The 25,356-nt window shown below is 44.8% G+C and overlaps 1 protein-coding gene and 1 long non-coding RNA gene across 2 annotated transcripts in view; one reads left to right on the plus strand and one right to left on the minus strand.

The window, feature by feature from the left end:
• Positions 1 to 915: 915 nt before the first annotated feature.
• Positions 916 to 10,228, minus strand: LOC143829736 (uncharacterized). Its single transcript, XR_013228221.1, has 3 exons — positions 10,095 to 10,228; positions 6,947 to 7,043; positions 916 to 6,587 (listed from the first exon to the last, which is right to left on the minus strand). It is a non-coding gene; the product is annotated as an uncharacterized LOC143829736 (long non-coding RNA).
• Positions 10,229 to 10,345: 117 nt separating this feature from the next.
• The window catches only part of COL18A1 (collagen type XVIII alpha 1 chain), a 196,110-nt gene continuing 181,099 nt past the window's right edge, over positions 10,346 to 25,356 (plus strand). Inside the window, exons 1-2 of the mRNA XM_077321082.1 lie at positions 10,346 to 10,555; positions 10,668 to 10,735. Of these exons, the coding sequence (XP_077177197.1) occupies positions 10,545 to 10,555; positions 10,668 to 10,735 (79 nt within the window). The 5' untranslated portion in view covers positions 10,346 to 10,544. The remainder of the gene's footprint in view (positions 10,556 to 10,667; positions 10,736 to 25,356) is intronic.

Raw genomic sequence — 25,356 nt, forward strand, 5'->3', positions numbered from 1 at the left:
CCAACTTGAACCTTCACAGAATCAGCCTCTCCGTCAGATGGCTATCTAGCCTCTGTTTAAAAATTTCCAAAGATGGAGAACCCACCACCTCCTGATGAAGCCTGTTCCACTGAGAAACTGCTTTAACTGTCAGGAACTTCTTCCAGATGTTTAGTTGGAATTTCTTTTGAATTAAATTCATCCCATTTGTTCTGGTCTGTCCCTCTGGGGCAAGAGAGAACAATTCTGCTCCATCCTCCATATGGCACCCTTTTAAATACTTGAAGATGGTTATCAGATCCCCTCTCAGTCGTCTCCTCTCTAGGCTAAACAAACCAAGCTCCCCCATCCTTTTGTCATACATCTTGGTCTCCAAACTCCTCACCATCTTTGTTGCCCTCCTCTGGACACGTTCCAGTTTGTCAACATCCCTCTTCAACTGGGGTGCCCAAAACTGAACACAGTACTCCAAATGAGGCCGAACCAGAGCAGAGTAAAGCATCACTTCCCATGATCTGGACACGATACTCCATTTGATAGAGCACAAAATCCCATTTGCCTTTTTAGCCACTGAGTCACAGTGCTGACTCATGTTCAATGTACAGTCTACTAAGACTCCTAGATCCTTTTTGCACATGCCAAGACAAGTCTCCCCCATCTTATATTGGTGTATTTGGTTTTTCCTACTTAAATGCAGAACTTTACATTTGTCCCTACTGAATATTTATTCAGTTTAGCCCTCGAGCCTATCAAGATCATCCTGTATTTTGTTGCTGTCTTCGGTTGTGTTTGCTACCCCTCCCAGTTTAGTATCATCTGCAAAATTAATAAGTATCCCCTCTAATCCCTCATTCAAATCATTTATAAATATGCTAAACACACAGGCCCCAGGACAGATCCTTGGGGTACACTCTTTTCCAAGAAGATTCTGAACCATTTACAAGTACCCTCTGGGTATGATTTGTCAACCAGTTATTGATCCACCTGACAGAATTAGGATCCATACTGCATTTTACCAACTTGTGAACAAGAATATCATGTGGAACCTTATCAAAAGCTTTACTGAAATCCAGATAAACTATGTTCATGGCATTCCCCTGATCCAGCAAGGTAGTCACTTTCTCAAAAAAAGAGATAAGGTTGGTCTGACATGACTTGTTCTTGCGAAACCCATGCTGAGTCTTAGAAATCACAGCTCTCAGTTCCAGCTGCTCAAGGACCGAGAGTTTGATTATTTGTTCCAAAATTCTGCCAGCTACAGATGTCAAGCTGACAGGTTGATAATTACCCGGATCCTCCTTTTTCCCTTTCTTGAAGATGGGGACAACATTTGCCCACCTCCAATCCTCTGGCACCTCACCTGTTCTCCAAGAAGTGTCAAAAATAATGGACAGAGGTTCAGAGATTACTTCTGCAAGTTCTTTTCGTACCCTTGGATGCAGTTTATCTGGCCCAAAAGCCTTTTTTCATTTAAAGGAATGTGTTTGTGGACTGTTCCAACAGTGATCCTAGGCCACTATTCCCGTCCCCCATGTTGTGTTATGTTTTTGCCACATGGATCACTATTTCCCTCACAAGAGAAGACCGAGGAGAAATAGGAGTTAAGCAGTTCATCCCTCTCTTCATCATCTGTTATAATTTCACTTTCTTTTTCTCGCAGTGGTCCTTTCTTGTCACTGGGAGCTAGGAATTAATTTCAGCCTGTAAGGCTATGTTTGCTTTTCATAAGCTACTGCTTCAGATTCAGAACATTACATTCTTGCCCTACAGCCATGCTCCATATAGTCATATACACAGGTGACCTTGGGACAATTACATACTCTCAACTTAGCCTACCTCACAGGCTTGTTGTGAGGATAAAATAGATGAGAGGAAAGGAGGCAAGCACTGATTCACCATTGGGGAAAAGGCAGGAGAATAAATCAAATAAATAAGCAGGCACCCTTGAGCCTAGATCTCAGTTACTTCCTGGCTTTTTGCTTAAAGTCTTGTAAAAGAACATAGGCCATTCCCAGCAAATCTGATGGGGGAAACAGACTTCCCTCCTCCTCCTCCTCCTCCTCTTCTGCAAAGTATGTCTGCTTGAAGTTCCTTCCCCTGTGGCAATCTGTCATTTGCATTTGAATAGCCAAGGATTAGGCATACATTTTACCTAAGTGCAAGCTTTCCTCCTGCTAAGGCAGTTTCTTTAACAATATTTGTTATTTTAAATTCATTGATCTTTCTTGCCCAAATGTGGCCAACTTGGTAAGAAAAAAACAAAAACAGAATACAAGGGCTAAGAGAGGAAGGGTTGTGAAATCTCTGCTAGTATGAGTTGAGCATTTTATAAAATTAAGCAATTTCATATTACCTGCCCCAAAAAGTGAAGGGGGAGATAAATGAAATGCTAGCAGTTGTATGTTTGGAAACTGAGCAGTGGTTTTTCAAGCTGCCATCCTTCAGGAACACTTTTTAAAGGAGGGCTGCCCAGTCTCCTCTGGCCACCAGCAGGAGGTGGGGGAGGGAGGGATGCCAGCTGCTGGTTGAGAAACGTCTGAAGATTTGGGGATGGGACCTAGGGAGAACAGGGACCTCAGTGGGGTTCAATACCATAGAATCCACCCTCCAAAGCAACTGCTTGCTCCAAGGGGACTGCTCTGTAATTCCAGGAGATCTGGGGATGGCATCCCTGGAGGATGGCATCCCTAGTGATAGGATTTTACACTTCATATTCCACAACAGGGGAGATGTAATAATTGAGTGTCAGGCAAAAACTGAATTTACATAATTATTTGTGTTTATGGATGTGCTTCTTATCATGTGATAGCCTCCTCTGACATTTGGCATTTCCCTCAGATTGTTGGGCCCCTGGAAGCTTTTTCAACACACACAAGAAGCATTCATTAACAGAGACTGAGGCGGGGGTGTGACAGGCTTCACTGCCACAAGAATAGGACATCTCTTCTAAATCAGAAGGATTTCCAGAGCAAGGGGTTTTGCAAACATATACTTGCCATCTAATTTTATTTATTTATTGAAAATCTCCTGGCTCTCTCTCTGACTCCATAACAAGATGTACTGGGCAGTTAACTGAGGCTCAGGAAGCAGAAGAAAGACTCATGTTTCCATCCTACCAGCTGTTTCTTCTGCCCATACCAGAATATGGGGCAGGAAAGAAACCCCAAAAGCTACATGGGTGTGGTGTGGACACAGTGATTTCTTCCCCCAGACATTTGACTGAATAGAGAAACATCTGTCTCTTCAGGTTATGGCAGCAGTTATCGAAAAGGAAATGTATTGATGACTGTGGCCTGCAGGTTTCCTGTGTGGGAAGCTCTTAATTGGCTGCCATGTTCTTGCTTACACACCAAAAAAAGTCTGATCTGTAACTGGAAAACACATCCACTCCCACACATTGAAAACTTAAATTTAAAACCCAGAACAGCCTTATAGGTCTCAGCAGAGAAGACTGCTCTAAACACATCTTTTCCTCATGCAGATTTCTAAATGAGTAAGTAGCCTCCGGACACATTTTTTGCTTTTTGTCAGCATAATCTTTTGTGAATTTGTTAAGGCACTCTTGCCACACTTACAAACCTGAGAGGGAAAAACTGCACCTTCCCCAATTAATCACGAGCTGAGGCTTGTACATACAGGCCTCTTTCTGGGTTGTAGCCATTCATTCCAATTAGACAGTGATTTACTATTAGGTATCCCAGTCAGGAAAAAAAGACTGCTTTGAAACACAGTGAGAAAGAAGTTGTCTCAGCCAAATCTACAGTAGAGAGGTTGTTTAAAGGCCCCAGAAATTTCCCAGCATGTGAAAGTTTTGATATTTGGGGAACAATTTTCGCATGGACTTGTCTACCATTTTTACTGCAGAGGATACTGAGGCATGTTCTATGGTATTCATGTGAGCACTGTTAGGGCCTTACCATTGCCCATGGTGAGCAGAGTGTGGCCTAGTTTATGGCTCACCTGAGATTCTTCTAGGTGCCACCTGGAGTTTTTCCATTATTACAACTGATGATGATGATCTCCAGACTACAGAGATCATTTTCGCTGGTGAAAGTGGCAGTTTCAGAGGTACTCTATCCCTTCTGAGCACCCTCCCCAAACTCCACCCTCTCTGGGCTTTGCCCTCAAATCTTCAGCTATTTCCCACCCTAGACTAGGTAACCCTAGGGATTTCTGTAGTGTAGATAGGGCTGCCAACCTCCAAGTGGTGGCTGGAGATCTCCTGGGATTACAACTGATCACCAAGTGACAGGGATTTTTTCACCTGCAGAAAATGACTACTTTGGCAGGTAGTCTCTATGGCATTATACCCTACTGAAGTCCCTACCCTCCATACCCAAAACCCATCCCCTTCAGGTTCCACCTCAAAAATCTCCAAGTATTTCCCAATCTGGAGCTGGCAACTTTGACTGTAGTATAGTTGCGTCTTTTCAAGAAAGCCGTTATTGACCCTCTCCTTCATCACTGATGTTATCTAAGGCAACTAAATTCCTTGGAACAAGCTTAAAAACCACTGTGTTAACTGATCCTTCTGACTGCGCTACAGTTTAGACAGTGTGAAGGATTCTTTTATCCTGTGCATATTTCTTCTGTTTACTTGTTTGTTTGAAGCTCCCCCACCTCCACAGCTGTCTTAAGCTTCTCCTCAGATTTGCCCTGCCATATTAACAGAGCAGGGACTTTGGCCCAGTGAGGTTATATTAGGGAACTTCCCACATACCTAGACATCATTAAATGAGCCCTGATATAGCTGCAGAAGACCCTGGTGTCTGTTAATCCCCCTCTTCCCTTCCTGTGATATATAAAGAGAAATGACAGACTTCACTTGGGGCAGACTGGGATGTCAAAGCAGTTATGAACAAGTTGACTTAAGTGGCCTTTGTGGGCTGCCAACAACCCAGAGGCTGCTAAGCTTGCCAACCTCCAGGTAGGATCTGGAGATCTCCTGGAATTGCTACTGATTTCTAGATGGCAGGAATCAGTTCCCCGGGAGACAGTGCTTTCTTTTGAAGGTGACTTCTGTGGCATTATATCCTGTGGAGGTCTCTCCAATCCTCACACCCTGCCTTCCTAAGGCTACAATCCCAGATCTCCAGGAATTTATGAATCAAGATTTGGCACCCCTTGTTGAGGCCCAACCAGTGGTCACACAGGAGAAGTCAACAGGTCATGTCTAAACTGAGTGGAGCCTGCCAGGAAGTAAATAGTAAACAGTATATTACTTGTTCTTTCAGAGTTGCAAATAATTTGGGATCATGAAGGAGCATTCTGCTGAAATTAAACAGCAGTATATGGAGTGTGGTACTTTTAAATAAATTGTGGACATAGTGTCTGAGAAACCTTTGTCTATTGCTGCAAATATTGTCTAAGTTGAAGCAGGATTTCCCTTTTAGAAACATTTGATTAGCAAAATCAACCTATAGTTTTCTTAATCCCAGAATCCTTTCCAATGCCTTTCTTCCCTTGATTTCTTGATGCTGTCCTTCCATTAGTTTTGTTTTCTGGCTTTAATCCCACAAGACAATATTAGAAGTATGTATACAAATCTTCTGGGTCACAGACAAAAATCTCATGTCTATAATGTTTGACCTCCTTCCAACATCTGTTTGTTTGTTTTTTTGCTGTTTGCATCAGAACAATAAAATGTTTAACAAAATTCATTTAAACTACAAATGCTATGTAGTATGTTTTTACTTAATACCGCTACCAGGATGGTTTAGCTCTTGTGAAAAAAACAGAAAATTATTGGCAATATATTTAAGAAATGAAAGAAAAATAAGAGAGTTGGAGAATTATTCTGTCCTGTCTAAATCATTAATTTGGAGGCCTGGCATTTTCTCTTCAGTCTATTTTGAATTCCTGTGCTAAACCACTCATATCAGAAAAGGGAATGCAAAGCCATACCAGTCCATCCAAATCACTCCTTTTGGAATTCAGCACTCTCTCATTTTGCAGGCTGACTATAATGGTTATCTGAATGGCTGAAGTTAATAAAGAGAGTTGCAGGCTTTGACCTTCTTGCTTTGATGTTTTGTATGTGTCTTAACATTTCCTTGTGTGGGCAAAGTAAGGGAATGGAGGTGGGGGAGAGGGGAGGCAGAGGAAGGATTCGGTTTTGGCTTTAGTTTAGCCAGGCTTGGAGTTCTTTTGGTATGAGCTGGTATTCTGTGATCAATTCAGGGCCTCTGAGGACAATTGCCATTGTCATGTTAAAAAGCTTCTATTCAAAGGTCCTAGGCCAGCCCTGGCCACTCTCTTGGATTAGGAAGGAGATTAAAATTAGAAGGCAATTTCTCTTTGTCCACACAACTGCTTTTGCATGTAATAAGGCTTGTCTGCAACTGGTTGGCTTTATCAACCAAAGTGATCTAAAGGCATCTAGAGTGCATGCACTCCTATCTGGACCCTCTGCTCTGGGACAGGTAGCATGAAAAGTGTTACTGTTCTGAAAATTATAACAAAAAAGGCAAATTTCAGCATGTGTATGGTTGAAAATCTCACAAGTCCATCCGGTCCTTGATTTACACTTACCTGATTTGTGTGCTGCTTTCTTTTTCTTGTCTGATCTCATCACTCTGGTATTGTGCAGATGGGTCATGGCACCACCACTGTGAAAGATAGCAAGAAATCAGGCTAGGTGGATGATGGACAAATCGACACAGATAGTCCAGTCCAACAATGAAGAAGAATATGTAGGGAATGGTTTATTTGGTTAGTATTGGACTAAGGTTATGAAGATCAGCGTTCGAATTAGGGTTGCCAGGGCAGTTGGACCAGCTGGCAGGGGACGGGGGTGAACTTATTGGGAGCAGGAAGTGAAGAAGTCAGAAATAAACACAATGTGCCTACATCACCCAGAAGTGATGTAGGCATGTTAGGGATGACACTCAGTTTTGTGGGCAAAACCTCAATGCCTTTTACCATAGAGTTTTGCCCAAAAACCAAACTGGGGGATCCTCACCCTTACCTGGGGACTGGCAACACTAGTTCGGATCCTCACATTGTCAAAATCATGTGGGTGACTTTGGCTCAGTCATTCTCTTGCAGTAACCGAATGTACAGCGCTGTTTACAGAAAAAATAGCCAGAAAACATTATGATCTTCTTGGAGAAAGGTTTAAATATTTAATAAACTAGTAATAATGCCTGTTGAGACAATGGGCTCCAGAAAACTGGGCAATGTTCTCCTCAGAGTGGCTGGAGGGCAGATGGGTAGGCAGTTGGCAGATATGCCAAGGCAGCTAGCTCTGGGGCTGTTCCCACACTGGCTGAGACTTTGTTGGTGGGGGAAGTCCATACCTCTTGGCCTCCAGAGGCCCGGCTCAACTCCTGGATACTGACATGCCAGCCGAGGCTGAGGTCTGTCCAGGCTTGGTTGGCAGCTCTTGAGTAAGCTGACCAGATTGTCCCAATTTTGGAGGGAAATCTGGGGGTACCTGGCAAATTGTACTTATGTTGAAATTTAAAAAGATATATTACAATACTATTTTTGCGTTCTATGAAACTTTTTGTTGCTCCATATATACCAAATTTTTAATCAAGAACCCCTCCAGTCAATGCTGTCCTGCTTTTCCAATGTTAAAAGCTGGTCACCTTACTCTTGAGGCCAGGTGAGGGGGAGCAGGTATGGGAGACCAGGGGTGTTCCATGGAGGCCAAGCCTCATCCTGAAGTGGGCAACCCCCGGAGATGCATCGGGCAGGTGCATAGGGGCTGAGGCCCCAACCAGCCCTTACCAGTGGCCCCTCACCAGAAGCAGTGTCGGCTGCATATCCTCACCCCATCCAGCCATGGCAATGACAAAACTCCAGAGTGGGACATATTCTGCCACTAGCAAAAAGGCAGTCCAGTTTCATCTGCGGTTGCTGGACAGATCCTTGGTCTGCCTTTTTCTATTGATTGAATATTGCCCAGTCAGAGCCAATCAGCCCCAGTTTTAAGAAGTGTATCATTGGGGGCCACATGATGGGTTTTCTTATAGGGAAGGATAACTACTTTGCCATATAAATGCATGCAATATGTTATTTACCAGATGATGATATTTACTTCCATGCCATGAAAAGCTTCAACTGCCCATTTCCACACATTAAGCCTCTATTAAAGGAACAGATCATTTCCCTCCAGGCCAACTGGCAAATGTACATTCAACTTGCCTTCATGGAGAAAGCTGGGAGGCAGATTTTTACATTTTTTGTTCAGCTGAAAAAACTGCCTTGTTATTCATGCTGAAAGTATAGCAAAAGAGTTCAGACAAAATTAGTTTGATTTTCAGTACACGTGGCATTAGTTACCATTGGGCTTGCTTAACTTTCTCTGGACTGCTTTCACTAAAACTACATAGGTCAAGGCTTGAGTCCTGACACTAGCAAAGGCATTAGACACCATTGAGCTGGATACTGCATTAGGCTGCTAGCAAGATCAGAAACTATTATTTGTCTTTGAAATAGGCTGATGTCTGTCAGCAAGCTTTCCCTGCTGTTTGCCAAGTTGTTGTGATGGCAGGGAAGATTAGGGATATTATTATTATTTATTCAATTTATTTCCCGCCACTTCCGAGACCAGCTCATGGTGGGCTACAAAGTCTCACAAAACCCCATTAAAACCCCCATTCAAAAACCTAAAAATCTCAATAAAATCAGAGTCCAATAGCACCTTTAAGACCAACAAAGATTTATTCAAGGCATGAGCTTTCGAGTGCAAGCATGCTTTGTCAGTTCTTAGTCTGAGGAAGAGTGCTTGCATTTGAAAGCTCATGCCTTGAATAAATCTTTGGTGGTCTTAAAGGTGCCACTGGACTCTGATTTTATTGTGCTACTTCAGACCAACACGGCTACTCATTTGAATCTAAAAATCCCAAACATGGCAGAAAGCTTCCACCAATCCCCCACTATCCAGAGGGGTGAGGAAAGGAGGTCAGAAGATGATGTACTATTCTAACTTGTCAAGATGCTCAGATGTAGAATGTGGACCATCAGAGCAGTTGTTGGGTGGGAAGTCAAGAGTCAGTTTGGCTTGGTTAAGAACAACTGTGTTTATTTAAGAACTCGGGGCCAAGTCTGTTGTATTCAGGAATAGAACAGGCGCTAGATTGGGTGGGGTGGAAGAACTCTGCAGACAGCCTCCCCTCCCTGGACCTGGAAAGGCTGCAGGCAGTTGTTAGGAAACTCACCAACAGGGGCAGCTCTCACACAGCAGACATCTGCAGCCTCTGAGCCTCAGAGGGAAGTGGAGGGAGGAGGGGGTGGTCAGGGTGGGGGATGGAAGGTGATTGGCTGGCCGCTGGAGGAGGAGGTACTCAGGGGCAGGACAGGTGTCTGGTGGCACTTAAGCCATGAGACATGCTCCTCCTCCAAGGCCTTACCAGAAATATGAAGTGGGACAGATTATTTGTTGTCAGGAGGTTACATGTAGAGGTAGGTTTGCATTTAACAAATATCATATTCAAGATGATAAAACTTCAAGTGGAATATGAACAGGCAGATGAAATTTCATGGAAGTGCAAGGTGATGCACCAAGTGATACATATTGGTGCCCCCCGAATTATTAAGCATTTGTGGGCTCTAAACTGTCTATAATCTGGAATAGAGAAATGTAGCTGTGTTGGTCTGACTGAAGCAGCAGAACAAAATTTGAGTCCAGTGACACCTTTGAGACCAACAGAGTTTCATTCAACATATAAGCTTTCCTGTGCATCTGACTTTATTTGGTGAAGTGTGGATGCCCATGAAAGCTTACACCTTGAATAAAACTTTGTTGGACTTAAAGGTGCAAATGAACTCAGAATCAGAATGTATTCTCTCACAGTCCAAGACCAGTATGAATAGACTCAAACTCTGTTGTGCTACAAGTTGGAATAGTTACAGTTCTGATCACCCCATCCCATAACAAGGATATCAAATCTGGAGAAAACACAGAAATAGGCAACTGATCAGGGAAATGAAGATTCTTCTTTATGCAAGCTCCTTCAAATGAAAATAACACATCTCCAGTAATGAACAGACCTGAGATATGAATGGAGATAAATTATTTTCTTTCCCAAAGCATTATACCTGGGTCCTCAAGTGCAATGGATAGGAAGCAGGTGAAAGGCAAATAAAAGCAGTCCTAGGTCACTTACTGCACAACCAGCGGGGAGCGTTAATTGCCACTATTAGATGCCTTTAAAAGACGTGGGGGACCCCTCTCCCCTCTCCCCGGAACGCTGGGGACCCTAACAGTTCAGAGCGCAGCGTCTGTTCCCATCACGCTGTTCTGTGAAGCTTCTCTCCTGGGCACGACTGGCGGAGGCAAAGAAGCCCGCGTGGGTCTGGAGTCGGGACCGAGGAGGCCACACCGGCGAGCTTCGGTGGAACTTCTCTTCTCTCCCCCGGTTTTTTGCCATCCTTTGGCTATGAGGAGGACTCGAGTGGAGACGCGCCCTCTGGAGTTCGGGGAGCGAGGGCGCTAGGACCTCGCGGCTGGCGGCTAAAGTGAGCGCGCCCTGGGAGGCGAGTTGCGTTCGGGACTTGCTGCCCCGGCAAGGAGCAGCGGCTTCTGTGCCAGAGCGCAGCCCCGCGCCAGCTGCACCATGCGCGCCAGGTGAGCGAGGGAGCCGGGCGAGGACTTGACCGGGGTGGGGGGAGAGGGGGGGCTGCCCTCTCCGGTGGACGCCGCCGCGCCTGGCCTCGAACCTGTTGCTTTCTCCCCGCAGGTGTCTCCCGCGGCGGCTCCTTCTCGGGCTCTTTGTCTGGCTGGCTGCGCCCGCGTCCCCCCAGCGAGGTAAGAGGTGCGCGGGAGGCGAAGGCGGGCGCCGGGGGAGTCGGGGCGAGCGGGGCGGCGAATCCCTCCGCCGGGATGCGCGCCACAAAGGACCCTCGCGTGAGGAGCGGAGGGGCGTCCGGGCGGCTCTGGGGTCCCGGCGGCGAGCCCCGAAGGGCTGTCAGCTGACCAAGGGCTCGCGTCGCCTCCCCGACGACAGCGGAGAGCTTTTGCAGCCCGGCCGCTCCGGCTCTTTTGGGTCCAACCTCTCGTGGAGACGCGTGTCTAGGCAGAGGGACTCTCGTCTCAGCCTGTGAGGATCCCCGTGAAATGCGGAATGCGGTGCAGCAAGTCCCCTTCGGCGAATCCCCCCCCCCCACGCCAAAATTGCAGGAAAGTTAGATTCCCTTGCTTGAGCTGCAGTGCTTGCAACAATACTTCCCTTCCTCGAAAGCAAGCTACATCGAATACATTGGAGGGAGGGGGAGAAGAGAAATGAATGGACACAGTAGCCATGTTGACTGAGAAATAAAGTTCCACTTGCTTGTGAGTAGACGTGGTTAGAGTCAGGTAATTTTTCAGAACAGGTATCCTGCCTGATTAGCTGAGGTGGACTCTGGAGAGCTTGAATTGCTGGAGAAGTCTGCTGCTTGAGTTGTTTTTTCTTGGACAGGATACTGGAGTGACTCTTTTAATCTATGAATCAGGAGCTCTTCTATTCCTTGATTTTTGGAGGTGTGTTGAGACTAGTACATGGAGGAAGTACTAACCACACAGGAACATGCTTTGCACTTTTAAAAATCCTTTGTGTTTTCTATAAGGGGTAAAGCCCCATTTCAGTAATCATGCTAAAAAACTTCAAGTGGGTGCAGGTTTGCTTGGAATGTGTGCAGTGCTCAGAATGAAGCATGTGTCCAGGAGCTGAACCTGGAAACTTCAGGAAGATGCAAGCAGCACCTCCCCCATCTTTCAATTTCTTTGAGAAAATTCTCCACTGGGGTCCTTTGTAATGCCTTGGCTCAACAATAAACAAAACTCAGTGCTCTTTGCATATTGCATTTTAATTCCTTTAAAAAATTTAAACATCTTGGCTGTCTTCTGCTTTCTGTCCGGCATCCCCAGCATACACAAGTGGCACACTTTGGACTAAAAGCCATGCTTCACATGTGAAAATGCTCTGTCTATGGCTGGGGCCCTAGGGTAGTAACTGTGCAGATGTTTTATGGACTGGTTCAGATGAAACTAGTGTTACTGACTGTTTGGAGGGAGGAGGGGAAATGTCTTCCCTGTCAGTAAGGTGTGATTTGTGGAAATGGACAGTTGAAACTTTTCATGGCATGGAGGTCAATAACACCCTTGCATACCCAGGGGATTGCTAATTTCCTCCAGGCCAGGCTGGATTCTGGAGATTTTTGGTGAAGGGATCACTTGGGCATGAAATTGGAGTCACTGTAGGTAAGCAAGTAGTTTTGAGTTCCTGCATTGTGCAGGGGGTTGGACTAGATGACCCTGGAGGCCCCTTCCAACTCTATGATTCTAGGACATTACTCCTCTACTAAGGGGACAGGATGCTTCTGCAGAGGAGGCTTTCTACACAGTCTGCTTGCAGCCCAGAGCATACTTGGAGGTAGCAGCAATGTAACTTCAGCATCTGCAACCAAGTGAAGGTGAATCTTACAGGCACAGTGTTGGTCAGATAATGGATGCTGTTCAGCTGTTGCTGACCCCTGTGAGTTATTCAGTCCAGTGGAAAAGTGACATATGCTGCAGTTATGTGCAGACTGGTCCGGCTTGTGTCACATAGGCATTGGATGTGGCTCTGATTTTCTCTCAGAAATTACAGATGTATAGTGTGGTCCTAAGCAAAGTCAAATCACACTCTTTTAAGTCCATTGAGTTCAATGGATGTATAATGTCAGTCTGTATAAGACTGCACTTTCATTGTGCTTAGAGTTGGCATCTGCATATGCCTGATAGCATAGGTGGGATAAAGCCAAAGGGTTTCTAAGTATTTAAAAATAACTGTGTTGCTACCAGCTACAGTGTGCCATTTGGGTGATTGCAAATCTGCATAGCTTCACACTTGATAGAACATGTCTAGTAATCAATCTTGATTAGATGTGCAAGAGATTTATAACTGGATATGTTGGAAATGGGTTTTCCTGTTTATTCTGTTTAGTCCAACAGATCTACAGAGATTATTTTTTATTAGCCTTGGTTGTCTTTTGATAAGCATGTAAGAGATTTTGCTAGGGCTAATAAAAATGAATGGTGGTTTAAGGTGAATAATTTTTATATCATCTTACTGATGTGGGAATCATTTCTATATGAGAAAGTAGCCACCTGAAGTCGATGGGACTGCACGAACATAAGTGTTTGCCAGACACGTATATGGGGGCATTTTAAGCTTTCTTTAAAGTTGCTTGCGGCTATTCATGAATCATGAGCTAATAAAAGTTTTGTGTATCTACATTATTACTTAACCTATTTTTACTTGAATGTGAAACATTGTTTGGCTTTAAAGCTCTCGAGTGCTTAAGAGTAATCCACATGTACCGTTCTTGAGTGGAACCTTGAGTGACACATTCTGTCAACAAATGCACACATTCCATTAAGCGGAGACCCTACTTGTATTGACTGGTAAGTGAAGAAAAGGGAGACCTTTTTAACACTGTTTAGTGGGAGCTCTAGGACTGTTTCATTCTCTGACTTCTAAGGCTTATATCTCTCTGAATACTGTGAAGCCAACATGTTAGGACAAGGAGAGGAAGATTTGCAGAGGCCAGATGGAGTTCTCTTGCTCTCTCTCCTCCTCATACGTAATCTGTCAAACGAGCACAAAGTGTGGAACTTCGCATATTTGTGTGGCAGGTTTCATGGCTACAAATGGTGAGCTCCTGGTGCCGTCTGGCACTTTGTGCAGCTGTTCTCTGCTACAAAGCCCTTGCGAGATGGAGCTTTGAAAACCATCCTCCCTAGGACTGAGCTGAACATCCTTCATGACACAACTTTTCAGGGCTCAGGGCTGCTGTGGAATCTTCCTTTGGGCTGTAAAAACACTTGGTGGTCGGTCGTTTCCATGAAGAATTCTTGTATTTATGGCTCCATTGTGCATGACATGCAGCTCCTGGGCCTTGTGAACTAAGAAGGAGCTGGGTTTTGGTTCATCCTTATATGTTTTATTTTAACTGATGATGATGATGGTATTCATTTCATAGAACTATGGAGGAGCATCTCATGCACATAGATGATGATGGGCCTTCTACACAAAGTACTTGCTGGCAATCAATTCAGTGTTCATGTGTGAGTTGGCTCTGACAGTTAAATGGAAGGAAATGGTAGGATGATGTATATAAAACCAGACTAAAGATAGATTTTGCCTGGCTGATGGGGAAAAATGAATCGGGCACCATGATCTTTTAAAAGTGGACATAACGTGCCATTGATACATCTCTTAGTACAGCTCTCATGCTCACCATGATGATCATAATATTGCTGCTGAATTTAGCCTCAGAGGTGTGTGTAAGAAAAGGTACCTAGTGTGCTAGGCAAGTCTGTGTTATCTAAACTGTACTCAGAATGAGCAAGAAAAATATATTTTAACAATCCATATTAGTACTAAAAAGAGTTATATTAAACTGGAAAATAATCTTGAAAAACTGTAGGAGCAGAAATGAAGCTTTCCATAAAACTACTTTGTGTCACTCTATGGGCTCCAGTTGTTCTTACAGTAAAGCAAAAGCCATTCAACTTCCACAGTGTTTTCTGTGTTACCATGTGGTTGAAATGCTGAAGGCCATAGAATTTTCAGAAACTTCTGGGCCAGTATGATTTAGATTAGTACTAAACTGAAATTCAAAGGCCGCTGAGATCTACTTCTAAATGAAGACCATTTGAGTCGCAATATTTGTGATAGAAGGTGAAATAAAAGGGTAACCAGTTATACAGTTTTATTGTAAAGATTCTTTCTCTAAGCTTGCAATAGCTTAATTTATGGACTGCTGTCAAAAAACTAAATTGTCCATAGCATGTGCTAAAGTTAGCATTTAGATCAGGGGTAGTCAAACTGTGGGCCGCAGTTTGACTACCCCTTATTTAGGTCGTCCATATAACAGAAAGAGGCTGCAGGTAGCCACACTGGTTAAAAGCAAGAGCCATGTAACACCATTTATCAGGGCCAACCAACAAAACATTGTGCAAGCTTTCTATTGGCCCTGATTAAAGTATTTTGTGCCTTTTATTTTAGTTTCTTACTGTATCAGTAATCTTGATATGTAACATGTCAGTTATGTATCGTACTGTTCTTGATCTCTGTTTCTTTCTTCAGCCCATTTACTTTTGGTGGTCATCATTATTGTTCTCCCCCTCTCAGTCTTGGTTAACCTCTGGCATAAGATTTGACTTCTGGGGCAATATTGAGAGTTGTAACTGAGATGAAGTGTATGATAAAGTAATAAAACCTCCAGAAGATGTAGGTTCAACAAAAGGCATAACTAACATTTCCTTTCCCACATGTCCTTATGCCAATGTAGTTGCACTTGTTTTTTTATTCGAAGGGCATTTATTGTGACATTTTGTTCTCCAAGGATGCTTGACAGTGGATGCTAGGACTTCTATGTGACACATGTGGAATCCATATTCAAATGACAGACACCTATCTGCAGTGGTATGTGTGTTATGATGACAGCTAAGTGGGAACATCTTTGTTCAGAAATAGTATACCTCCGAGTACTAGGTGGTGGTAATAAAGATTCCAGCTTTGTTTTATAAGAGGGATGAGATGTACTAACCTTGTAGAGACATTAGTTTACAGGAAATTGTCTTAATGTTTCCTTTTCTGTGCATTAATCATGAACAAATATTGTGAAGAGTTGTTATTGTTAGGTGCAAAGTCATGTCCGACCCATCGCGACCCCATTGACAATGATCCTCCAGGCCTTCCTGTCCTCTACCATTCCCCGGAGTCCATTTAAGTTTGCACCTACTGCTTCAGTGACTCCATCCAGCCACCTCATTCTCTGTCGTCCCCTTCTTCTTTTGCCCTCGATCGCTCCCAGCATTAGGCTCTTCTCCAGGGACTTCTCCAGGGCATCATTCCTTCATTGTGAAGAGACAATCTGGCAAACAGTTTTATCTGCAAATAAACTGGTAAGCATATGATAGAATTAGTATCTGCTCTAAGATGTGGAGTGGTTTACTTTTTCTGAAACAAGGAAGTACTGGTGATAGGATGGGGCTGATTTAACCCACTGATTCTTCCTAGCCATGTTTTAACTCTTAGCGGAGTTGTAAATACTGTATGTTGGGCTGCAACACAGAAACCAAAAATGCTTCTGCTGTAGCGTTGGTGTTGATGGTCAGCTTCTATATTTTGCAAAGACTGTTTGCTTTCTCTTCATAGATATTAGAGCACACACTAGGCCTATGAGAACTAGGGGTCTGAGGAAGAGTGCTTGCACTCAAAAGCTCACGCCTTGAATAAATCTTTGTTGGTCTTAAAGGTGCTACTGGACTCTGATTACATAAGCATCCTACTGTATTTTTAGTCTGTGTATCCTAAGCCATGGGAGTGAAATAAACTGATATCATACATGACAAAATTCCCCTATGGAAATCCCATTTGTACTGGAATCTGTGGTGAATTTAACGTGAGGCATCCTCATTATATAATTGTTGCAGGAGGAAATTTCAACATGCAAGGTAGTGTTTAGTTAACTTTAGGAATAATTGCGTTGTATTTTTCTTTAACTTCCCTCATAGTCACAGTTGTTCACATGTGTTCAGAATGAGTTCCTTCTTCCACCACCACATTTGAGTTAAGCTAGTTTGCTCTGACCTCTTGGCTGCTGAACAGGGATGGCCCTGATTAGTACTTGGATGGGAGACCACCAAGGAATATCAGGATCGCTACGGAGGGGCAAACAAGCAACCCCCAGCTTGCTACAGAAAGATTGTGCGGTGGTTGGTCTTAATTTATGTGGAGTGTGAGTGTATGAATTTGACCACACTTAAAATAGTGAATATATTGATTCAGAACTTATGGTTCTACCCCAAGTTTTGGGTTTATACAGCATCTTGGTAGTAACTGGCGAGAACTCAACTCCATGATGAAACCAGAGGCATATGAATGTTTTTTTAAAGGTTAAATGAGATAGATTATCAGTTCAGAGGAGAGGGCTAGATGTTTCTGCACTCTATAGGATTTTCTTCTTTGAATATTTCCCGGTCTGAGCTTTTACTGTGGTTGTCTTTAATAATGTGCTTCTACTGGTAGTTATTTAAGAGCCTCTTGTGGCACAGAGTGGTAAGGCAGCAGATATGCAGTCTGAAAGTTCTGCCCATGAGGCTGGGAGTTCAATCCCAGCAGTCGGCTCGAGGTCAACTCAGAGTTCCATCCTTCCGAGGTCGGTAAAATGAGTACCCAGCTTGCTGGGGGGTAAATGGTAATGACTGGGGAAGGCACTGGCAAACCACCCCATATTGAGTCTGTCATGAAAACGCTAGAGGGCATCACCCCAAGGGTCAGACATGACCCCATCCTTGCACATGGGATACCTTTACTTTTTACTGGTAGTTATAGGATAATTCTGGTATAGAGTGCTACTGAGCAAAGGGTTTGTCGATTAAGGCTTGTATTAAAATAAAAAATGCTACTTTGATAATTGCCTATAAGTGCAGAGTAAGTTAGAATTATAGAGTTGGAAGGGATCACCAGGGTCATCTAGCCCCCTGCAACCCCCTGCATCATGCAGGAACTCACAACTACCTATGACTCCAATTTCATGCCTAAGTGATCCCTCCACCCAAAGTCTTCAGAATCCAGTCTGGCATGGAGGAAATTTCACCCACCATTCCACAGTGGCGAGCAGCAATTCCCTGGGTATGCAAGGAAGGGCCACAAGAGACAAACTGGCACATCCCTTCCTGCCCACCCACTCAAAATCTGCCTAAGTTCATAAATCAGCATCTCTGTCAGATTACTATCTACCCTCTGCTTAAAAACCTCCGAAGAAGGAGAAACCACCACCTCGGCAGAAGCTTGTTCCACTGAAGAACCACTCTAACTGTGAGGAACGACTTATGGCTGTTTAGCCGAAATTTTTTTTGACTTATTTATTTATTTATTTATTATTTATTCATTATATTTATATACTGCCCTTCCCTGCCTTGGTAGTAACTGGCAAGTAACTGGAGGCTCAGAGCGGTATACATAAAACGTATAAACGAAACAATTCATAACATATAAATCATCTTTAAACACAGCCCCGCGGCGCTGCGGACTAAATAAAGGAGTAAGGGCCCCGAAGGCGGGCCCTGTCCGGGATGAGGAAGGGTGCCGATAGGCCGCTTCCCCTGGACTGACCAGCAGCGCCTCCCGATTGGCCCCTCCACTGGTCAGTCCACCCCCAAGCTGCCAATTAGTGGCCGCGCGCAGTGCGGCCGCTGATTGGCTGCTTGCCCGGCCAAAAACCAATTGGGAGGCGCGAAGCAGCATCGGCGTCTCTGGTGGCGTTCAAGGCGCGGCACGCAAGGCGACGGGCCAGGGCTGGCGGAGCGGCTGGGCGGGGCTGTGTTCGGGGTGCGGACGTGTCAGTGGCGGCGGCCGGGGAGAGGCAGGGATCGGGGAAGTGGCAAAGGGTGAGTCGTGGGTAAGGGGGTGGGCGGTGTGGGGCGCGGATGCATTGTCGAGCCGGGTACGGCAAGGGCGTGCGGCGGGGCCATCGGGGATGGCAGGCCAGGTGCGTTGGGCGAGGTAGGCGGGCATTGTGGCGTGGAGAGGGGTGGGTGTTGCGGGGAGGCCCCTGGGCGGTCGAGGGCAGTCGCCGGGCGGCGGGAAAGTCGCTTTCCCATAGGCCAGTGGCGTGGGGCGAGCCTCCTCCTTGGCAGCCATCCGGCCAGGATGGCGGCTCGAGAGGAGTGAAGAGTTAGCGGCGTGGGCTCCGGGAAACGGGCCAAGTGTCCAATAGGGAGGCGCGCTTTGCGCCTGGCCCCAGAGAGAAGCACCGCCGACCTCGCCAGCCCCGCTATTGCCCACTGTATTTCAGGGGCAGCGGGCTCTTTTACTAGTCATAGAATAATAGAGTTGGAAGGTACCTCATGGGTCATCTAGTCCAATCCTCGAGTGCTTCGCGGCTCCTGGTTCGCTCCTCCGAGTTTTTATCCCGGACAGAGCCCGCCCTAACTCCTCCCCACCAGCCCTTACTCTTTTATTTAGTCCGTGGCGCCCGCGGCGCCGCGGGCGGTTTAAAGATTATTATCATTATCATTATCGTTGTCGTCGTTGTATTTTTACAACTTGGTCTCCAAACCCCTCACTATCTTTGTAGCCCTCCTCTGGACACGCTCCAGTTTGTCTACATCTTTCCTCAGTTGTGGTGCCCAAAACTGAACAGAATACTCCGTGAGGTCTAACCAGAACAGAGTAAAGCGGTAACATCACCTTGTGTGATCTGGACACTGTACTTCTTTTTATACAGCCCCAAATCCCATTTGCGTTTTTAGCTACCGAGTCACTGCTGACTTATGTTCAGTGTAAGGCATACTAAGACCCCCAGATCCTTTTCGCACTTACTACTGCCAAGACAAGTCTCATCAGTCCTATAGAGATACATTTGATTTTTCTACCTAAATGCAGAACTTTACATTTTTCATTATTAAAATTCATTTTAGCCCAGTTTTCCAGCCTGTCAAGATCATCCTGTATCCTGATTCTCATAGAATCATAGAGTTGGAAGGGGCCATACAGGCCATCTAGTCCAACCCCCTGCTCAACACAGGATCAGCCCTAAGCATCCTAAAGCGTCCAAGAAAAGTGTGTATCCAACCTTTGCTTGAAGACTGCCAGTGAGGGGGAGCTCACCACCTGCTTAGGCAGCCAGAAGATCCTGTCTTCTGGTGTGTTTGCTATCCCTCCCAGTGTAGTGTCATCTGCAAATTTAGTAAGCACCCCCTCTAGTTTCTTGTCTCTTGTCTAGTCTCTAGTCTCTTGTGGTGCAGGGTGGCAAGGCAGCCGACATGCTGTCTGAAGCTCTGACCATGAGGATGGGAGTTCAAGCCCAGCAGCCGGCTCAAGGTTGACTCAGCCTTCCATCCTTCCAAGGATCCAGGTTGGGGGGGGGGGGTGGTTTAAAACCGTAATGACTGGGGAAGGGAATGGCAAACCACCCTGTATTGAGTTTGCCAAGAAAACGTTAGATGGCGTCACCCAAGGTTCAGACATGCCTCAGTGCTTGCACAGGTGATACCTTTACCTAGTCTTTCATCCAAATCATTTATGAATATGTTGAATAACACAGGGCCCAGGACAGATCCCTGAGGCATTCCACTCGTCTCCAAGAAGATGAACCATTTACAAGCACTCTTTGGGTGCAATTAATGAATCACTTCTTGATCCATCGAACATTAATAGGATCCATACAATTCATAAAGTCAAAAATTTATTGGGACTTTTCATTTTTAGCAGAGCTGGCCTTCCAACAGATATCTGGGTAACTGCAATCTCCCATGACCACTAGGTCCTTTCTCTCAGAATTTTGTAATCTGCTCTAGGAGCATCTCATCCAAGTCCTCTGCCTGGCCTGATGGTCTATAGCAGGCCCCCTCAATAATACCATTATTATCTTGTACTCCTTTTATTTTTACTCAAAGACTCTCAGCTAAACTCTCATGCTCAGCCACATATATTTCTTCACAAGTATACACTTAACATACTCCTCGCCCCTTCTTTATTTGTCTGTGTACCCCTCAATCCTATTATTCCAGTTGTGAGAGTTAACTCATCAGGTTTCTGTAATGCCTATTAGATCATGGTCCCCTTTCTTTATTAAGACTTCTAGTTCTTCCTGCTTGTTTCCCATACTCTGCGCATTAGTGTAGAGATACCGTAATCTTTCATACGAGTACCCAGGCTTTTAGGTTTTGAACTTTCCTGTAAGTTAACAGTTCCCTTTATATGTGTCATTCCCTTTAAATCTGTAGTGCTCGCATCTACATTTACTGTCATCAAACACAGTGTAATTAGGTAATTATATGTTTTATGGAAAGCTCGTAGGTTAGCCTCACAAATGAGCTTGCTTGGTAATATGTGGATTTGCCCTATATTCACATGACTATTTAGTTCTGGAATAATGTTTAAAGTTGTCTAGAGCTATTCCTTGATCTAGTATTCTTTATTGGTGGACATAGAAATAATTCACTTAACCATGCTAGAACTCCATCTCCCATAAATGTTCTGGGGTTTTACTGAATGTCTGTGGCTGTTTTTCGTTGACTTCTAGGGGAATATACTTGTGGTAAGTGATAGGGAGAGGAAACTGGAAAGTTTTCTTTGTGTATTGAAGAGAGACACTTGAAGAAAGGTAGAATGAGTAGAAATTAGGGAGGTCTTCTCTGTGGTGGAGAATGGTCTCCTTTCCATTTGCAAAGGATTTTGGAAAAGGAGCTAGAGCTCTGCATAAAAAGAGGAGTGGAGGAGTCCAGGCTTGCATTGGGGGGGGCATGTTGTTGTCCTGGCATACTTCCCAAGGCCCCCTCGATATGTGTGAAGATGACAACTGTTCAGGTGTGAGAGGAAAGCCCACTGCATATGCTCAGAGGCACATTGATTTATCACATTACAGCAATGTATTAGTGATAAACATATGTATTTTAAACTTTAAACTGGGAGGTAGGTCTTAAAAGATGGGGTAACTTTAGAAGGGAGTCCCAAATGGATGACATTTTGAGAGTCATTTGTGAGAGACAAAGTTTGTGCTGCTGGCAGTACAATGACATCTAAAAACTAGTGCAGCTGTTTCCAAATGCAAAGGATGCCAGACTTGGGGAGGTGAGTTTTAGTAAAAAAACCTTTTTAATTGTTTTGAGCACCACATATTTTGGAGCCCTTGCTCTAGGTTCCAAGCTCTACTGTGCATTGAGTACAAGACACAGAATTGGGTTTTAAACTGTTTTGCCATCTCACTTAGATTTGTGCTGAGTATAACTTGGGTAGCATTATTCTTTCTGCAGGAGCAGTTATCATCATGTAGTATAATTACTTTTAAAATATGTTTTCTTTCTGTATTGTGTCAAAACTTTGGAGTATTGTGTCTTTCATTCTTTGGTCTTCAGTCTTTCATATTGTGACTAAAGGAGAAGCAGTTCAGAGGTGAGAAGTGACCTTGAAAATAGTACCCTGTAGTTTACAACACAATCAGGATTCTTCAAATGATTTTGCTTATGTGAAATTTGTCTTTAGCTAGTGTAAGAAAATGCTGAACTGGAGAACTTCTATTTTAGGACCAGATATTTTAATATGTTATAGTTTCTCAGGGATTTGAGCAAACCAGGATCTTCCTGACTACATGTTAATGTACTTAGCACTGTCTGTTTGTTCAGTATTGGAATAGCTTCATGGCCGTGCTTTAAAACTTCCAAACCCCATTTTCTAGCCTAACATATGAATGCTAATGACAAAAAAACCACAAACAAACAATTTTGGGAATTGCTTCTCCCTGTCTTGTAAAGCATACCTTTTAGTTGAATGGAAATGCTAGGAAGCAAGTGAGACCAGATTGTAATAAAAAGGGAATTTTATACCTTCCTTGAGAGATCATTTTTCCTTGGAATGAGTGTTAAATGTTCCCAAGACCTCAGGTTTGTCAGGCGTCTCTTCACTCTTCAGTAATGTATTTTTTTGAACCATATATATTCAAGTGTACCCAAAAGATAGAACATGTTGAGGACAACAGCATAAAACTCCAGAATCAGCTATGCAGCCAATTTAAGAGGACAGTGAAGTTAACAGTGAAGTTTTATTTAAAGTACTAGAGACAAAATCTTCTGCACCCAGGGAAACATCAGGCACTAGGATGCACACCTACACTATGGCCTTCCTGAAGCCTGGCTGCATGGCAAAAGCTCCTGCCCACCCCTGGACTCTTGAGGCCCCACCTCTAAACTTCAAGGAACATTCCTGACCCAGAGGTCACCAATCTCCAAGTGTGGTCTGGAAATCTCCTGGAATTGGAGGTCATCCGCAGACTATAGAGATCAGCCCCCCAGGGGAAAATGGCTATTTGCAATGACAGTTCATCTCCTGGCTCCTGGAGATGAAAGGGCTTGCTTGGGAGGGAGGAACTTGGTGGCACTGTGCCCTAGAGAGACTGCAGGATGCCAATCTCCATTTGGGACCTGGGGATTTGCTAGAGTTGCTGGTCATTTCCAGGAAACAGAGATCAGTCCCCCAGGAGAAAAGGACTACTTGGGAGAGGGGAATCTCTGGCTTTGGATCCTATGGAGGGGGCAGGGATACCAGGCTCCAGGTGGGAAACGAAGAGAGCTGTGTGTCAGTAATTGCTAATAACAATAAATATCAAATAATTCATAAATTTGTCAGTTTCTTTCTTGAATGAAAATATTTAATTGATATGAAAATTTCAGTCTGTACATTCTTCAGTTCAATTCAATATAAAAGTAAATCAAAAACAGTTGTATGTTACAATCAAACATGAAAACATTGCTTGGTGAAGAAATTACAGAGGGTTACTCAATTACTGTCTTTATGTCAGCTTTTCTCAACTTTTTTTTACCATTGAGAAACCGATGAACTTCATGAACTTCAGGCTTCAAGAAACCCCAGAAGTGGGATCTCCAGATCCCCGCTAGAGACTAGCATCCCTGCTGCTGTTCTGGGATGCCAGCCTGCAGGTGGGACCTGGAGAACCCGTAGAACAAAAGTACCTCTCCAGACTGTAGGGCTGCTTGCGAGGGGGGGGAGTCTCTGTGGCATTGTGGCAGTTTTCAAGGATGCCAGTCGCCAGGTGGGACCTGAAGAACCCCCCCGAATCACACCTCCTCTTCAGACTACAGAGATTCATTCCTCTGGAGGAAAGAGCTGCTTTGGATAGGGATGGGGGGCTGTGCAGCACTCCCCTCTACACACACACACACACACACACACACACACACACACACAGAGAGAAAAAGAGAGAACACAAAAGCATTCTACCCTTCTCAAATTGCAAACCTTATTATCCACACAATCACCTCTCCATGAAGGAAATACCTAAGAGTCTCCCTCCTTGGATTGCTCTGAGAAGCCATTGGCCAGAAGGTCCAAATTTAAAAGAAATGAATCCCATAACAGTCAGTGAGCAAGTAAAAAAAGAATTACATCATCCCCCTGTTACAGCTTCTTCTGCCTGTGCTCTAGCTACATTGCAAGGCAATGGCAATTTGTACAACTTGGTGTAGTGGTTAAGACCAGTGGCTTCTAATGTGATGAGCTGGGTTTGATTCCCTGTTCCTCCTACATGCTGGCTGGCCTTGGGCTAGTCACAGTCCTGTTAGAAACTGTTCTCATAGAGCAGTTTTTCTCAGACCTCTGCCTCACCTACCTCACAGGGTGTCTGTTGTGGGCACAGGAAGGGAAGGCTATTATAGGCCACTCTGAGACTCCTTTGGGCAGTGAGAAGCATAGTATAAAAACTAACTCTTCTGCCAGGAAGGTGCTATTGGGGAACATTGTCTCCCCCCTCCACATGTCCCCATGTCGCTTCTGTGCCCCATCTACACTTTTCTCATTTTCCATGCCATTGTTCTCAAATTTGCTTTGTTGTGATGGTCTTGGAAAGACTGCAGCAATACCACGGTGGTATCCATATGGAAAGGGGAAGTCTAAATCGTCCCAGTCCCATCCACATCAGCATTATTTTCCCTGCTGCAGTTGCCTGTGATGGTTATCCCCAAAGCATTCTTCCCTTCTCTGACTGCAAATTGCAAACCTCACATGACTTACTAATGAGTAACAGTCCCAGGGTAGAGGGTTTTCCTGGCTGCCCTAGTTCCCATAGGTTCAGCACCAGACCATTTTTGGGTCTCCCACAGCCCCCCTTCCAGAAAGCGTGCAGAGGCTGCACCAGGAGGTAGCCTGTTCCCCTCCATATCCTTTGAGTTGAAAGTGGCCAGGAGGCCAGAGCAACTTATTGGCAGCAGGGCATGCTCTGAGTCCAGCTCCTCTTCCAGCCAGCAAACTTTTAAAACCGGCAAGTAGTTAGAGGTGGAGAGCTGACTCTCTTATTAGCCTTTCCTGGCCGAGAGCTCCCTCCTGATTGGGGTTAAACTAACAGGGTGGCCATTCCTGGCTGAGGGCCATGACTTACTCATGAGTAAACATTACCAGGGTAGAGGCTTTTCCTGGCTATCTGGGTCCCAGCAGGGAGCCATTTGTTGGCCTCCCACATCCCCTCCCTCCAGTAGGTGGGCAGAGGCTGTGCCAGGAGGCAGTTTATTCTTCCTCATGTCCTTTGAGTTGAAAGAGGCCAGGAGAACTTACTGGCAGCAGGGCATTCACTGAGGCTGGCTCTTCTTCTCTACCCAGAAAATTTCTGAAACCGTCAGGAAGTTGGAGGTGGAGAGCTGACTTCTTATTAGCCTTTCCTGGCGAAGAGTTATCTCTTGATAGGGACTAAACTACCAGGGTGGGCCATTCCTGGCTGAGGGCCATCTCCTATTGGGGAATATTTCCAGGGGGGTGGGCAATCAGGTAGGGAGTGAGTTGTCTGCATGCAATTTGAATTGATTGGCCCTCATTGGCAGAATGCTCTCTCCTTATTGGCAGCACACCCCCAGGGAAGGCCAAACAGATAGGGAATTGTCCACTT

The sequence above is a fragment of the Paroedura picta genome, chromosome 2 (assembly GCF_049243985.1).
Source record: "Paroedura picta isolate Pp20150507F chromosome 2, Ppicta_v3.0, whole genome shotgun sequence".
NCBI classification, from domain to species: Eukaryota; Metazoa; Chordata; class Lepidosauria; order Squamata; family Gekkonidae; genus Paroedura; species Paroedura picta.